The sequence below is a fragment of the Microtus ochrogaster genome, chromosome 17 (genome assembly GCF_000317375.1).
Source record: "Microtus ochrogaster isolate Prairie Vole_2 chromosome 17, MicOch1.0, whole genome shotgun sequence".
NCBI classification, from domain to species: Eukaryota; Metazoa; Chordata; class Mammalia; order Rodentia; family Cricetidae; genus Microtus; species Microtus ochrogaster.
Window position 1 is genome coordinate 11,584,857 of NC_022019.1, and position 15,022 is coordinate 11,599,878.

The 15,022-nt window shown below is 49.8% G+C and overlaps 1 protein-coding gene across 2 annotated transcripts in view; it reads left to right on the plus strand.

Annotated features, from left to right (window-relative positions):
• The window catches only part of Dpysl2 (dihydropyrimidinase like 2), a 102,226-nt gene extending 88,055 nt beyond the window's left edge, over positions 1-14,171 (plus strand). For both annotated transcript variants that reach the window (XM_005355480.3, XM_005355481.2), the window contains exons 9-14: positions 2,615-2,771; positions 3,109-3,250; positions 4,728-4,898; positions 10,714-10,893; positions 11,909-12,074; positions 13,693-14,171. In XM_005355480.3, the coding sequence (XP_005355537.1) occupies positions 2,615-2,771; positions 3,109-3,250; positions 4,728-4,898; positions 10,714-10,893; positions 11,909-12,074; positions 13,693-13,784 (908 nt within the window). In that variant the 3' untranslated portion in view covers positions 13,785-14,171. The remainder of the gene's footprint in view (positions 1-2,614; positions 2,772-3,108; positions 3,251-4,727; positions 4,899-10,713; positions 10,894-11,908; positions 12,075-13,692) is intronic.
• Positions 14,172-15,022: the final 851 nt, after the last annotated feature.

Sequence of the window (15,022 nt, forward strand, 5' to 3'; positions counted from 1 at the left end):
AAAAAATATCTGTGACTTCCTCTTTCCAGGTCTTTGCATGGCTCCATCTTGGGTTGGCCAGGAGTCCTCACTCTCTGCTGGCCTAAGGAAGAAATTATATGTCTCTAGTGACCTTGGGGGCTCTGACCCATCCTGTGTTTTCCAGGGGCTAAAGGCTGAGTTCATTGTCACAGAAGAGCTTATGCTAAGGGGGGCAGAGGGCAGGGGACGCAGCCCCTTGTCAAACAGTACCACTCCCACCCCAGTCTCCGATGAAGCCTGTCTGTTTCTAGTAGCGGGCTCCCCCAGTCAGATTTCCAGGGCCAGGATGGAGGTGCAGACTCAGTAACAGGACAGAGGATGACGAATTCCAGGGCATCCTGGGGGTGTATATTTCCCAGACAGATGAGTTGTTGTTTTCTCCTCTGGGCACCTTTGCTGTTCTGAATTTTTATGGTGACAAAACCTATATACCCCGAGGGCTGTGGGGACAGTGGGCAGCAGGGTTCACAGACCCTTTGTACAGAGGTGGGGGCAGTGGATGGCAGGGGCTCGCAGGCCTGGCTGTGGTCCTTTGTATGAAGGGGGTCAGTCAATGGCAGGGCTTGCTGGATTGGGAATTAGATTTCGTCAGCTCTGTTCAAGTTTCTGTAACAGCCAGTGCTGCCTCTCCTCAGCTGCTGCACCTTACGAGGGGCCTGAAGAACAGCTAACCGTTGGCGTTGGCTTTAGGAGGTCTTTTTCCATCTGGGGGCAAGTGCCCAGTGCTTGTCCAAGCTTCTATTGGGAGAGCTTCCCATAGGTCAGGATTGCTGAGTTTCTCTCCTGGCTCTTTCCTCCAGGGGCCCCCTTCTACATGCTTGTTCTAGAAACCTCCCTCCTGCCTAGTGGACAGGAGGCAGCTTGTGGCCTCCCAACACCCTCTAACTAAACAGCCACTTCTTTGTGACATTCCTGAGGCAGGAGGGGGCAGCTCCCTGGAGCCAGTTTTGAGTGTCTGGGCAAAGAGGGTGTTGTGGGCTATTATCCAGTGATAAGCCTCTGCACGGACTGTGGAGAGGAAGGGAGACACATTCCTGACTGAGAAGCATTTGGCCTTGAGGGTGGGTCACTTGTTTAGAGAAAGAAGCTTGGCTGGGTGCTGGCAGGAGAGGCAGATGGATTTGGGTAACCTGAGCGTGAGTTCCAGCTTTCAGGCCTTGAATTAGTGAAACAGTAGAGCACCAGGTTGGCGCGACACACATTCGTTAAGCACCTACTGTATGCAGGCAGCAAGATGATCCTTAGGTATGTTGAATGCCTACTGTGTGCAGGCAGAAAAGTGATCCAGGTGTCACCATCAAGAAGCCAACACTTTGAAAGGAGGTGATAATGTGGGTGGAGGATTCAGAGCTTAGGGGAATGGTGGGGCCTGAGCCATGAAAGGGGAGGCTGAAAAGCCGGGCATGGTGGCACCCTTCTGTAATCTCAGCTCTCCAGAGTCCAGACTGGAAGATAAGAAGTTCAAGTTCATCCTCTGCCATAGACATAGTGGGCTCAGCTAGGCAAAAAAAAAAAAAAAAAAAAAAAAAAAAAAAAAAAAAAAAAAAAAAAAAAAGGCTTGGCATTGAATCATGAGGGACAGAGGGACATAGGTAAAGTTTGGGGAAAAGGCAGGTTTTTTTTGTTTTGTTTTGTTTTGCTTTTGTTTAAACATGGAAGGCATGACTTGAGAGGTCCTTAGAGGGATTGTGTGGAAGAGAATAGTATTCAGAGACTGTTCTCTGTGTGTGTGTCTACACATGCCACGGGTGTCATAGTGTCACTGAGCCTGCATGGGGAACTGAGGCAGCAAGCCCAAACCTAAAATCTGCTGGAATGGGCTAGGAAAGGGATGAGGCCTGTCAAGAGTGTATTTAAGACATACAGGATGGACATTTGGCAGTATAAGTGGCCCCAGTTGTCTGGCCTCCTCTGGAGGGACAGAGAAGACACCATTTGGACATCCAGGGAGCTGACATTCTTTCCTGGACATCATATGAAGTTAAGCCAGGTTTCTAGAGACTCTGTAGAATCTCATGAAGTCAGCTGTGGCTCTGATGGTTTCTATTGATGGCGTCCCTTATGTGTCCACTTAAGCATTCAGGTGTCTCTAGAAGATTCTGACACTATTTGCTCCTGATACCTCAGCCTTGTGATTTCATTTATGATTTCTGTCTATAGCTAGAATTAAGCATGGTAAAGGATGTGGGAGAGAGGGCTGTCAGGTATGAGCAAGGAGGACACCTTCTGCATAGTAAAGATAATCCACCCGTCAGCCGAAAAAAAGGAGATTCTAGATGGTTCTGAGGCCTGGGTGTTGGAAACCATCTGAGTTGGAGATCCGTGGTATGTAGCATGTATAGTTTTTAGGATTGTCTCAGGAGAGAGCGTTGAGTCCACAGAGCAGGGTATCTTAGTGTGTGCTGACTTGGTAGCCTTGGCTGCCTAGGGTACTGGACTTCCAGCCATGGGTGTCATCAACTGTGAGATGAGGTTGTATCCCCAGGGAGGGAACGCTGAGAGCATCCTACAGTGCCGAGCAGCTAGTAATGTCTGCTGAGGGTGGTCTCTAACTCTTGGGGCGTCGGACTGAGCCTTCTCATCTGTTTCTCAGGAACTGTGGTGTATGGTGAGCCCATCACTGCCAGCTTGGGGACTGATGGCTCTCATTATTGGAGTAAGAACTGGGCCAAGGCTGCTGCCTTTGTCACCTCCCCACCTTTGAGCCCCGACCCAACCACTCCAGACTTTCTCAACTCTTTGCTGTCCTGGTGAGTATTGGTGACTTGTTCCTATCTACACTCTAGATCTCCTCAGACCAAAATGACCCAGTAGGTGACAGCATGGTGGTTGGGAACAGGTTTAAAAATAGACCCTTATTGACCAAAGTTGGTGTTAATAAGTGAGAACAAGGAATTATTGTGTCACCGTCCTGGGTAGAAATTCCTGTTGGGAACCTGGGTCATTCTGACAGCCAACTAAAGGGTCTGAAGAGGTATCAGAAGGACACCAGCATGGTTGGCGGGTCATCACTTAGGAAATATCTCACCAGACAGATTGAGGTACCCTGAGCTGTTAGGAAGCCTCATGTCGTATGTCTCCTTCCAGCGGAGATCTCCAGGTCACTGGCAGCGCCCACTGTACCTTCAACACTGCTCAGAAGGCCGTGGGGAAGGACAACTTCACCTTGATTCCCGAGGGCACCAACGGCACAGAGGAGCGGATGTCCGTCATCTGGGACAAAGCTGTGGTAAGGACTGATGATTCCCCTCTTGGGTGGCCCAGGCATGTGCCTGTCTCCGTGGGCGTGGGGCTAATGTTGGCCAGGTGAGAACATTCTAGAAACTTGAACTTGTGAGATGGTATTTCTCCAAGGCAGTTCCTGGGAGCTCATTTTCTTCTAAATATGACATCTAAGTCCTGTGTCAATGAGGAGATAGCTTCCTCGATCCCTGCTGACCCACCCAGTCAACAGTCTTTGACTTCACTCCGTTGGGAGTGTGTTGGAGAACTTCCAGGCTTCTGTTTGACCTGTTTTGGGCAAATATTGACCTAGGGAATTCGGAAGCTTTTTCACTTTATGTTTTAAAATATAGTAACAGGTTTTCTGATTCTTAATGAATTCTTTAGATTATGTGAGTAAAAATTACCTTGTGTCAGAGTTAGTTGACAGTGAACGTTTTGGGGCATGTCTTCAGTTTTTGCCAGCATATGTGTGCACAGTATGTGTCTGCCTTTAGGTAACATTAGCGTCACACACACTACCTCATGGCCCATTAAGGGATTCTTAATATGTCATGAAACTGTCATCGTTCTTAAACCCACATGAAAAACAGGAAACATACTTTTGGTCTTCTTGCTTGTTTCCCTGAGACAGGGTCTCACTGAGAGGCCTGGTTTGGCCCGAAACTAGCAATGTAGACCAGGCTGACCTCCACCTCAGAGATCCACCTTCCTCTGCCTCTTTAGTGCTGGGGTGAAAGGTGTGGCCACCACACCCACTGGAAAACTTGATTTTTAATGGTAGATAAGGGTCTCTTTTTCTCCTGACACCAAACAGTCAATTTTCTATAATTCTTTGACTAAAAATTGGTGTTGTTTCTATTTTTTTTTAAACTGAGATGAGTCTCCATGTAGACATAGCCTTGGGTACATCTTTAACTATGAGAAGTTTCCAGAAGTGACATCACCAGGTCAAAGGGAGTCTGTTAAAGACTGTAAATTATATTGTTAAACTTCCTCCTGCAAAGATTATGACACTTGGCATGGCATATGACACTCCTCAGTGGGTATCAAGAGCAGAAGCTCAATACACAACTAACTTAGTAAATTGCATCTTTCTTGCTTGATATTTAATTTCTTTGCTGAGTGGAATGAATTTTTTGATATGCCTTTTTGGTCATTTAAATTTTTTCCTTCCTCGTTCTCCAGTGTTTAGAACAGGTTTGGAAAGGAAGGACTTCAGGAAATGATCGGCCCTTACTATATATGCCAAAAAGCCAGGCTGGCCTGAGACTCATTGACTAGAAGCCCAGACCTGTATCTGTCTTTGTTAAAAGGGAAATCCCAGCGTGCATTGATTGTCAACACGTGTTTCTTTATTGCCGAACATGTTCCATCTTCAGCTTTCTGCCCTCTGCCCTCCCTGTGTGTGTGTGTGTGTGTGTGTGTGTGTGTATGCATTTGCATGCATGTGTGCACATATGCATGTGTCCTGTGCCCCACAGGTCACTGGGAAGATGGATGAGAACCAGTTTGTGGCTGTGACCAGCACCAACGCAGCCAAGGTCTTCAACCTTTACCCCCGGAAAGGTCGCATTGCAGTGGGATCTGATGCGGACTTGGTCATCTGGGACCCTGACAGTGTGAAGACCATCTCTGCCAAGACGCACAACAGTGTAAGGCTTGCCCATCGTGGATAGACATGTTTGCTGCAGGTACCGAGAGACAGGGCCAGCCCAGGGATTTGAGCAGGACCTCAGCTGCTTGGGAGTGAAGTTTCTCCAGGATGTGCTGGGACTTTAGTCTTCCCAGGGCTGGACCAACACTTTCTTTATTGAGTTCCATGAGACTGCAACTCTTGGCCATGTTGCAGAGCAATGGCCTCTGTCCTTCGACACTTAGGGTCCCTAGAGTGACATTAGAACCCCAGAAGCTTCTAAAAGTCAGGCACCATTCCATTGCTGTGGTTTGGGTAGTACCTCTTGTGGTGGGCTTACTGAAAGGGACCTAGCTAGAGAGCAGTTAATTGTCTACTCCTGAGGTGGCCACTGGTCACTTCCATTTTCCTGTCCCCCTTCCTCAGGCTTGAGGTTTGATTGATAGCTATGCATCTTGTCCTAAAGGAATTTTGACCTCTCCTTTCATAGAAGAAATCATCCAGACATGGGTCACAGTTTAATAACTAAAAATTGGGGAAGCTCTTGGTCACAAAGCTCAGGGATATGCCTTTAGCATCCTGATGTTTCGCCTGAGAACCAGGGGCTCAGTGAAGTCTGGGTGTTCTGAGAGTTTGAGGTATCGGATACCAGCAGTTCCTCAGATAGCGCTAAATATCCCGAACACCAAGTGGGTAAGGGAAGGACCTTGGACGGGTGTTTTACTTTCTGTTTTTGGAGGCAGGGTCTCATGCTATATACTAGGCTGACCTCAAACTCACTATCCTCCCATCTCAACCTCCCTGTTGCTGGGGCTACGTGTATAAATTCCACCAAGCAAATAAAGTATTCTATGCCAGCTCATTACTCAAATCTTATTTTCTCCCCCATCTTGATATTTTATTTAGCTTTAGCCATATGAGCAAGAGATAGTTCTTACAATGCTGAGCTATAAAGGAGCACGGAAGTTACTTATTTAAATTTTTAACATGAACTCTTTAGAAATAGCCAAAGGGTAGAGAACCATTGGGGTGGGGGGTGCTGCAGTATTCTGAAAGTGTCTGCAAGTTATCCATGTGCAGTGCCTGCAGAGGCCAGAAGAGGGCACCAGATCCCTGGACTGGGAGTTAAGTGTGCTAATGAACCGCCCAGTGTGGGTGCTGGGAACTGAACTTTTAGATCTCTTGCGATAACAGCAAGTGCTCTTATCCTGTGACCTAGCTCCCCAGACCCTAGAGCCATCATTTGTTGGGATTCTGTTCAACTTGTTCCCCAAGAAGGCAGATAAAGATAATAGGGTTTCAGTAGCGCTTACCCAAAATGCTTGGAATCAGAGGCATTTGGATTTCAGAAATTTTCAGGTTCTCAGATGTTTGCATGAATGTTGGTAGCTGGGCATCTCTAATCTGAAAACCTCAAATCCAATAATTCTCTAAAATCCAGCTCACTTGGATCTTGACATGAGTTGTTTTCCCCCTTCTTACAGGAACTGTTTGTGTGTATGGTTGTTGTTGTTGTTAAGAATTTGATACATTAGTTCTGTTGTCTTGCCACAGACCTGTCTCAAACCCATGCCCTCCTTTTCTGTAGTTAACTTCTTCTGTAGTTAACTATGTGTATACACACACACACACACACACACACACACACACACACACCAGTGATACAGAGTCTAGTTAGTGTTGTCCATGTGTACGTGCATTTCGAGCTAACTGCTTAGACTTGGGTAACTCCCCAGAAGCTAATCCCTGAAGAAAGGGTGCCTCCCCCCCACCCCCCATCTCAGTGGTCACTGAATGTCTATAGCTTTCTGGGAATCTTTCCTCCATCCGGCAGAGCAGTGTGATCTAGGGCAGACAACCTTATTGTGTAATGGCTACAATCTTTCTGTCAGCAAATACTGTCTCACAGCAGTGCCTCTGGTCCTCTGGCTCTTACACTGTCCCCTCTCCCATGCATTCCCCTAGCCTTGGGTGCAGGGGCTGTGTCACTGTGTCCCATCTGGAGTCAGGTGTGGAAGTAATTGTTTTTTGTTTTGTTTTGTTTTGTGCATAAGACTGGTTTCTCTGTAGCTTTGGAGCCTGTCCTGGAACTTGCTTTGTAGACCAGGCTGGCCTCGAACTCACAGAGATCCGCCTGCCTCTGCCTCCCGAGTGCTGGGATTAAAGGTGTGTGCCACCACCGCCTGGCAGGAAGTGAGTTTTTAATGAGTGGAGTGGATCTCTGAGTGGAGTTCTAAGTGACCAGCAGGGACAATCCCTGCTGCTCCTTTTCGTGGGCCTGAAACCATAAGGATGGTCGGCCCCAAGTGCCGTAACGGCGTAGGGCAGGTCCAGGCATTTCTGAGACAGGTCTGGGCTTTCCGCCAGTCTAAATCCTCTCTCTTGGGCTGAAGGGTTTGGCTGGGCTCAGTGCCAGCTTCTGTGGCCCCTGTGGGTACTGAGATGGTGGGCGCTTCATGGGCGGACTGCTGGACTCCGTGTTTATGGCTGGTCTTGCCTTGCTGGTTCGGCATTAGCCTTGGTGGCCACGCCCGCTTTAACTTGTATCATCCCATCTTGGGATCCTCAGTGACGTCCCGAGGGTGAACCTTTCGTACACATGTGTATCATTTCGTGTGCCCGCTCTTTTCATTTGACCCTCTCACTGCAGGGTCTGGTGTGATTATCCCAAGTGGGGAGATAAATCAGAGGTGTAGAGAGCTTCAGTGACCGGTCTAATGTTACATAGCGATCTTGCGGTCGAGCCAGAGTTAGAAGCCTTCATTTTTTTTGGCACCCTTCCCCCACCAGACTGCATGCACAGCGCCATGTCGGGGAGGGGTGGAGAAAGTGCTGTCCTCTTTAGTGGAGTGCTCTCTCCAGAGGGAATAAAAGGGACGGCCAAGGCCCGTTAAAGACATGTGACTGGGCAGGTAGTTGGCATCAGGACCTCTCTGCTTAGACAGAAAATAGGGAGGCATGAAGGTTCGGGGAGACAGTTGCTGCCGACTGACGCTTTTATCTGAACCTTTAGGGCAGTATCCTTGCCCTGATGTTTTTGAAGAGATGTGGCCCTTCCCGAATGCCTCATTGCCTGCTCCGGCTTTAGGGGCTGGCATTCAGCATGCCAGATGGCGTTGCTCATCTGTTGAAGCACAAACAACAGACTCCAGGTCTGGCTTCAGTGTGGAAAATCTAACTTATCCATAACGCTATTGCTAAGTCTCCATTAGATTTTCCAAGATTCCAATGTGCTCTGTAATTTTTGGAAAATCCTATGACGTTAAAAATGCCCACGCTTGGTGGTGGTGCAGCCTCCCATCTCAAAGGATGACAGGAGGTCTGGGGTCCCATGCCAGGCTTAACTCACTCAGAGCAGTGGGTTCTTAACCTGTGGGTCTCAACCCCTTTGGGGGGGATCAAACGACACTTTCACAAGGGTTTGCTAAGACCATTGGAAAACACAGATATTTACATGACGATTCATTACAGTTATGAAGTAGCAATAAAATAATTTTATGGTTGGGGATCATCATAACATGAAGAATTGTATTAAAGGGTCGCAGCATCAGGAAGGATGAGAACAATTGACTTAGTAGAGTCGTGGTTCTGCTTCCCTCTGTATTTTAAAGGGGGGGATGGCTACAGAAGCCTTCACATCAGCTCCTTCCTAGGCCACTAGCCCCAGTGCGTACATTGGTCATGGTTCGGGTACCAAGGGACCTGTGTGTGTGGAGACTTGAGTGCAGGACAGCCAGCCATGGACAGGAGACTGGGGCTTTTGTGAAATTTCTCCTTTCATAGGTTAGATGTGGCAGAGAAGCAGCTAAGGTCACTTCCCTGGCGGATGGCCAGGTCTTGGATAAAAGGGTCCACGGCCAAGGTTGCGTCTGTCTGGAGATGAATCACAAATTAGGAAGTGATGGGAGTGAGATAGATGTCACCTTGATCTTAGACAACCCTCACACATTCCCCAAAGTCATGTCGGAGGAGACAGGATTCTCTCACCTTGCTCTACACGCAAAGATCCTTTATTGCGTCATTGGCGTCATAGAAGCCTCGGGAGGGTGGTGTGTGAGGAAACCTAAAAGTTCTAAGGCAGGGTTTAAGTGACATGGACCACTGTTGTCCAGTGCCTACCTTTCGCCATGCACAAGACAAATACCGATGGTGAAATACATCTTTAGTTTCTGTACCACGATGCAGGAAAGCACCCAAGATGAGGGCGCTAGTTGGGACCAGCATGACCTTTGTATGGGGTCAAGAAGATGCAGGTCAGTCCTTGGGTTGGTGGTGTGGAAAAGCCCACCATGCTAAACCGCAGGACCTAGGGTACCCCCTGGAGGATCTGGCTTCCCCTAGGCTACTGTGCCTGCACAGCCAACTCTGATTTCAGGGACAAGCATCCTGTTCAGGGGGTCGCTGTGAGCCATGATGTCCCCCAGAATCATGAAATCCATCTTTAAAGCCTCTTGCCTGCAGCCCTGCCCCTCCACTTTTGTTTACGGCAACGCCCCGCGTTTCTCTGTGGAGCCTCTGCACAGTGCTGAGAGCGGTCACTGGCCCTACGGAGCAGTGTGGCTTTGCCACATGGGACACATGCTGCTATGTCATTGTGGCCTTTCTCTGTACTCTGCGGCCGCTGCACAAGCAGAGGCGGCCTTTGAATGGGTGGTGCGGCCCCGCCCTCAACACAGATCCGCTAGCGTTTTTTCTCTTGGCCTGAGTTTTCCCAGAAGCACATCTGCTCTGTGACACATGCTAACCCCCAGCTGCAGCCTTTGTTCCCGCGGACAGCCGTGTGGAAAGAGCTGTAGGCCTCCTGCCAGCGCTGAGCCAGAACTCGGAGAACTGTGGACATGGCTCTCAGCTCAAAGCCTGTTTTCCCGGGCTTCGCTGGCAAACGCACAGGAAAGCCTCCCACCCGTTTCCCAGGAGGGGGCGCCAGACTGCCTGTCTCCACTCTCAAGGCCATGAGCCCCCAAACACGTGTGGGTCATTGAGGACTCTAAACCCTCCAGGAAAGCCCCCCACCCGTTTCCCAGGAGGGGGCGCCAGACTGCCAGTTTTCACTCTCAATGACGTGAGCCCCCAAACACCTGTGGGTCACTGAGGACTCTAAACCTCCATCCTCACAGGCTTTTACATGTCTTTTACATGCCACCAGTCTATACTGTTGAGGACTGTGATTGAATCTTAAGCTCCTGATAGGCTTCTCATCCAGTCAAGGCTGTAGGAAACCCGCCTCAGCTGGATCTTGTGCCTTGGGAAGGCTGCCTGCGCTGAGGAGAGTTGGTGGACACGGTCTCCGCTAATGAAGAGCCCTTTTCTTCCCTCCCCATTCTGTTTCTCTTTTCCCTTCGTTTTAAATTGTACTGGGGACTGAACCCAGGGCCCTGTGCATTCCAAGGGTTCTACCACTAAGTCCATTCTGCCACTAAGCTACATCTCCACTCTGTTAAAACCACCTTGATTGAACACACTGTCGCTCAGGCAGGGCCTCGACTTGTGTGTGAACTTGCTGCCCCCGAATCCCGAGCATCTGGTTCATAGGTCTGCCCACAAGACACAGCTGGAATAACTTAATTTGTAAAGCGTTTACAGACACATGCGCACATGCAAGCACACACACACACATGCACACACTGTCCATGTTATTACATGTTTGTTTTTCTCTCATATTTGGAGGTGGAAGTGAGCTGAGTCCATACTATAGACAGAAAGTGAGTGTCCCCGGGGTGGCTAATGTGGACAGGCTCCATCTCTGGGCTGTACCAGTAAGCTTCATCAGCCTGATTTAGTCCGGGACAGGGACAGGGTTTGCTCTGATGGTGGCCGTCCTCCTCTACCCCCAGGCTCTTGAGTACAACATCTTTGAAGGCATGGAGTGCCGTGGCTCCCCCCTGGTAGTCATCAGCCAGGGCAAGATCGTCTTGGAGGATGGCACGCTCCACGTCACCGAAGGCTCAGGACGCTACATCCCCCGGAAGCCCTTCCCTGACTTCGTGTACAAGCGCATCAAGGCAAGGAGCAGGGTAAGTGACTTGGCTAACTTTTAAACATCTCGGATTGAGTTTAATGCCGCAGGCATTCACTAAGTACTGTGTGTCAGAAACTGAGACGGGAGACAGAAAGGTAAAGATATCTTGACCTTTTCATCCCGAAACTGAACCTGCTGGTGGAGGAGACAAGGGCCACCACAGCTCTGATGATAAGTGTGGGGTAAGGACCCAGAGGAGGGAACCCCTGCTGCAGAATCACGGATGAGGGTGCTATGAAAGAATACATTTGGGGTTTGAAGTTTACACAAGAGTTTCCCGAGCCAAAGAACACTAGGAAGATGGGACGCGATGTGTGGAAATCCGACAGGGTGTTCAGGGTGTGGTGATCAGCCCGTGGAACTGAGGTGGGGAAGGGGTGGAGCTGTAAGGGAGGTAAAAGAAGAGTGAGATTAGAGAGATAGACAGTTTGACCTTGGAAATGACCCCAGACCCTCTTCACAGTGTGATGGGGGCTTTTTGGAGGATTCAAAGATGATGTGACCGGGTGGGAAAGAATTGTAAGAAACCAGCAGAGTAACCCGTTGGGGACCCACCTTGGGAGGGAGGGCTTTGGCCTGGAACTTCAGGGGCTGGTTGCATATCTGTGCCTATTGTACTTGTCCGTAAGGGGGGCCTATCCCCAGGCATCCCGGGTCTGTCTCCTAATCTCTAGGCATCTCTGGCCTGTCTCCTAGTCCCGGGGCATCCCTGGCCTGTCTCCTAGTCCCGGGGCATCCCTGGTCTGTCTCCTAGTCCCGGGGCATCCCTGGTCTGTCTCCTAGTCCCGGGGCATCCCTGGTCTGTCTCCTAATCTCTAAGCATCTCTGGCCTGTCTCCTAGTCCCCGGGCATCCCTGGCCTGTCTCCTAGTCCCGGGGCATCCCTGGTCTGTCTCCTAATCTCCAGGTATCCCTGGCCTGTCTCAGCTGCTGTTCCATTGCACTGGGAGGGTTCAGGGAAGATGTCCTCTGTGAGTGTGACACAGATTGTGGGGTGATTGTGTGTTTCAGCTGGCTGAGCTGAGAGGGGTCCCTCGTGGCCTGTATGACGGACCTGTGTGCGAGGTGTCTGTGACACCCAAGACGGTCACTCCAGCCTCATCGGCTAAGACGTCCCCTGCCAAGCAGCAGGCACCACCTGTTCGGAACCTGCACCAGTCTGGATTCAGCTTGTCTGGTACGGCCAGGGCTGGGTGGTTCTGGGTAGGTTCTGTAGAGCCAGTAGGTTTTGTATTAGGTTCTGTAGAGCCAGGCTGGGGCTTCGCAGAGAATGCAAGATAACAACCGTCTCGTTCTTTCCCCGATGGGGAAACGCTCCAGCCACCAGACGTGAGTCTGTCAATGACAAACTGGGCTTCAGAGTCTTCAGATCAGATTTTGTGCCGTGGGATGCTGAGACACCCACCCTGTGTGTGACCCCTTTGAGACCGAAGGGACAGTTTCTGGTCTGTCACGTCCATTGTTAAAGAGGGACTGTGGCAGATGAGTGTGGAGCCTGGACTCTCTGCAGCCCGCCTCACTCAGGCCTTCTGTGCCTCAGCCCTCACCTGTGCGGTGAGTCTCAGCACCGGCTCCCCGTGGGCCTGCTGTGACATCCACTGAGTTAACTTACCTTAGTTGCTCACGGCAAAGCCACTGGACATGTGTGAACCATCTGCAGGGGTAAAACCTGTGACAGTCCTCTTGGTGACAGAAAAGTAGACTTTCTGTCTTGGAAACTTCCTTCCCCTCTTTCTTCTGGCCCACAATGGGGCCTTCCGTTCCCCCAGCTTCTTAAGCTTAGACAGACATGTATGTCCCTTGGCCTGTCAACAGCACAGTTTATTACACAGACTCCCTTTTCTTGCCATATCTGCAGGGTTTTAGAACATACCTTACGTGCCCTTAACGGATGAGGAATTTCCCACTTTCGGGACTCTTCGAGGTGTTTTGGATTGGGAGACAGGCCTTAAACCACAGTTTTGTCCCTATAGTATGAGATCCGTCACAACGCCTACCGCCATGTTATTTACATAGATGGAACAGGTTGCCAGACCTTTCTGTGAAAGAAATGCTTGCATTTTTCAAATTAGAAAAGTATCATGTAGATAATTAAATATTTTGTGACTGAGACCCAGATCCAAACATAACATGTGGGCAGGGCAGATGGCTCAGCAGTTAAGAGTGAACGCTGATCTTGTGGGGGATCCAAGTTTGTTCCTAGCGACCATGCGCAGGTGGCTGGCAACCACTTCTAACTCCAGCTCCAGGAGATCCAGTGCCCTCTGCTGGCCTCCTCAGGCACTGCACTTATGTGCATGAACCCCACCCCTTCATATATATAACAAACACACAGTACATCTGTGTTTCATATACATGTGACAAAGTCTTGAAGGGGATTTCATACAGTATTTTTAGTATAGGTCTGACTGCAGTCCGTCCTAGCAGGTCAGGTGTGGAATTTTCCACTGTCACATCATGTCAACTCTCCAGTGCTTTTAGAGTTTAGGGCATTTTGGGTTTGGGAACTCTAGATCCAGCATTCTTGACCCGGACCGTTCTTACTCCTCCTGAGTGAAGAGCCGTACTCACTAGGACCTTGAATCTAACTACTTTCCCCGGAATATATCGCTTGCACCAAGTATGACCTGTTGCTGAATGGGGGTCCACTCTACTTCCTGTAGTTTGAACCTTTAGTGAGGTTTGGGAGAAGGGGTAAGGTTGTTTGTGCTTGGTTCAGTTTTTCCCCCAGGAGTGTACCTGAGCAGACCTCAGGAGTCTGATTTGATTTCACCTTTGTTTTAACTTTTTCCTAGGTGCTCAGATTGATGACAACATTCCCCGCCGCACCACCCAGCGCATCGTGGCGCCCCCTGGTGGCCGTGCCAACATCACCAGCCTGGGCTAAAGCCCCTAGGCCTGCAGGCCACATGGGGACGGGGGAATGGGACACCTGAGGACATTCTGAGACTTCCTTCCTTCCATTTTTTTTTTTTTTTTAATTTTAAAGAGCCTGTGATAGTTGCTGTGGGCAGCCAGTTCCTGGGGCTTCCTCTTGGGCCCCCCATACTCGGTCTCCCCTTGGAGTTTCTGAATTCGCTCACCCAAGCCCCTACACAGTTGTGAACACCACACCCAAGCCTAGCCACCCACCCCACACGGAGCTGCATCTCACACGCAGACACACACAACCAAGCAGATCCCAGCGAGGGTGCCCCACCACACCCTCGGCTGTGTGGTTAGCACCTTCCTGTCCTGGGAAGATATAGTGAATTGCCCTGAGCTGCCTTCTTTTCTTTTAAAATATTTTTTAAAAAGGGGTTTTCTTTGTGGGGCTGGGGAGGGATGGGATGGGGAGGGATAAGGGAGGTTTTTTTTTTTTTTAATACTAAATTGAAAGCCTGATTCAATATTAATCCACGGGTCTTGAACTGGACATCCTAATGATGCAATTATGTAACCATAGCACAGATCCGAGGCTGGCAGGCTGCTGCTGCCCCTCTGGAGAAGCTCCACGCATCTCCATCATCATCCCTTACTCTTCCGGGTCAGCTGTTGTGAAGAGGCGGGTTTTCTTCGTTGACCTAGATTTTGCGGCAGATTAGACCTTTTGAGGGTTCTCCTCACTCTTTTCCCACATCTTCTGTCTGTTCTGGCTTTTTCTCCTGCACTCACGGAGAGATTGTGATTGCTTTGCGTTTCCCCGACAGTGTTCTTTTTTCCTTACCCTGCAGCCAGCCCTTAAAGCCGGGCATTGCGATTTGGCCGCAGGCACAGCCTGGGAGGACCCTACCTAGTTTTGTACCCACGCCATAGTTTTGTGCGGTCCAGGTTTCTGTTAAGATTGGTGCTATCCAGTTCCCATCACTAGGAGGTGTCTGAGTTTGAGGCTTGCCAGACACAGGGGTGACCCGAATTATGACACCAATATTGTCATGTGTGGGCCCAGAATAGGGTCACATGTGTGGAAACATGAAGAAGAATTAGGCCGCAGAAGTGACGGAGGTCCTGATCAAATCTGTAAATCCAGTTCTCAAGCTCATATGACCCTACCAAGCTGGGGCCAGTGTCTCTGTGGAGGAACCAACCAAGCTGGGGCCAGAGTCTCTGTGGAGGAACCAACCAAGCTGGGGCCAGTGTCTCTGT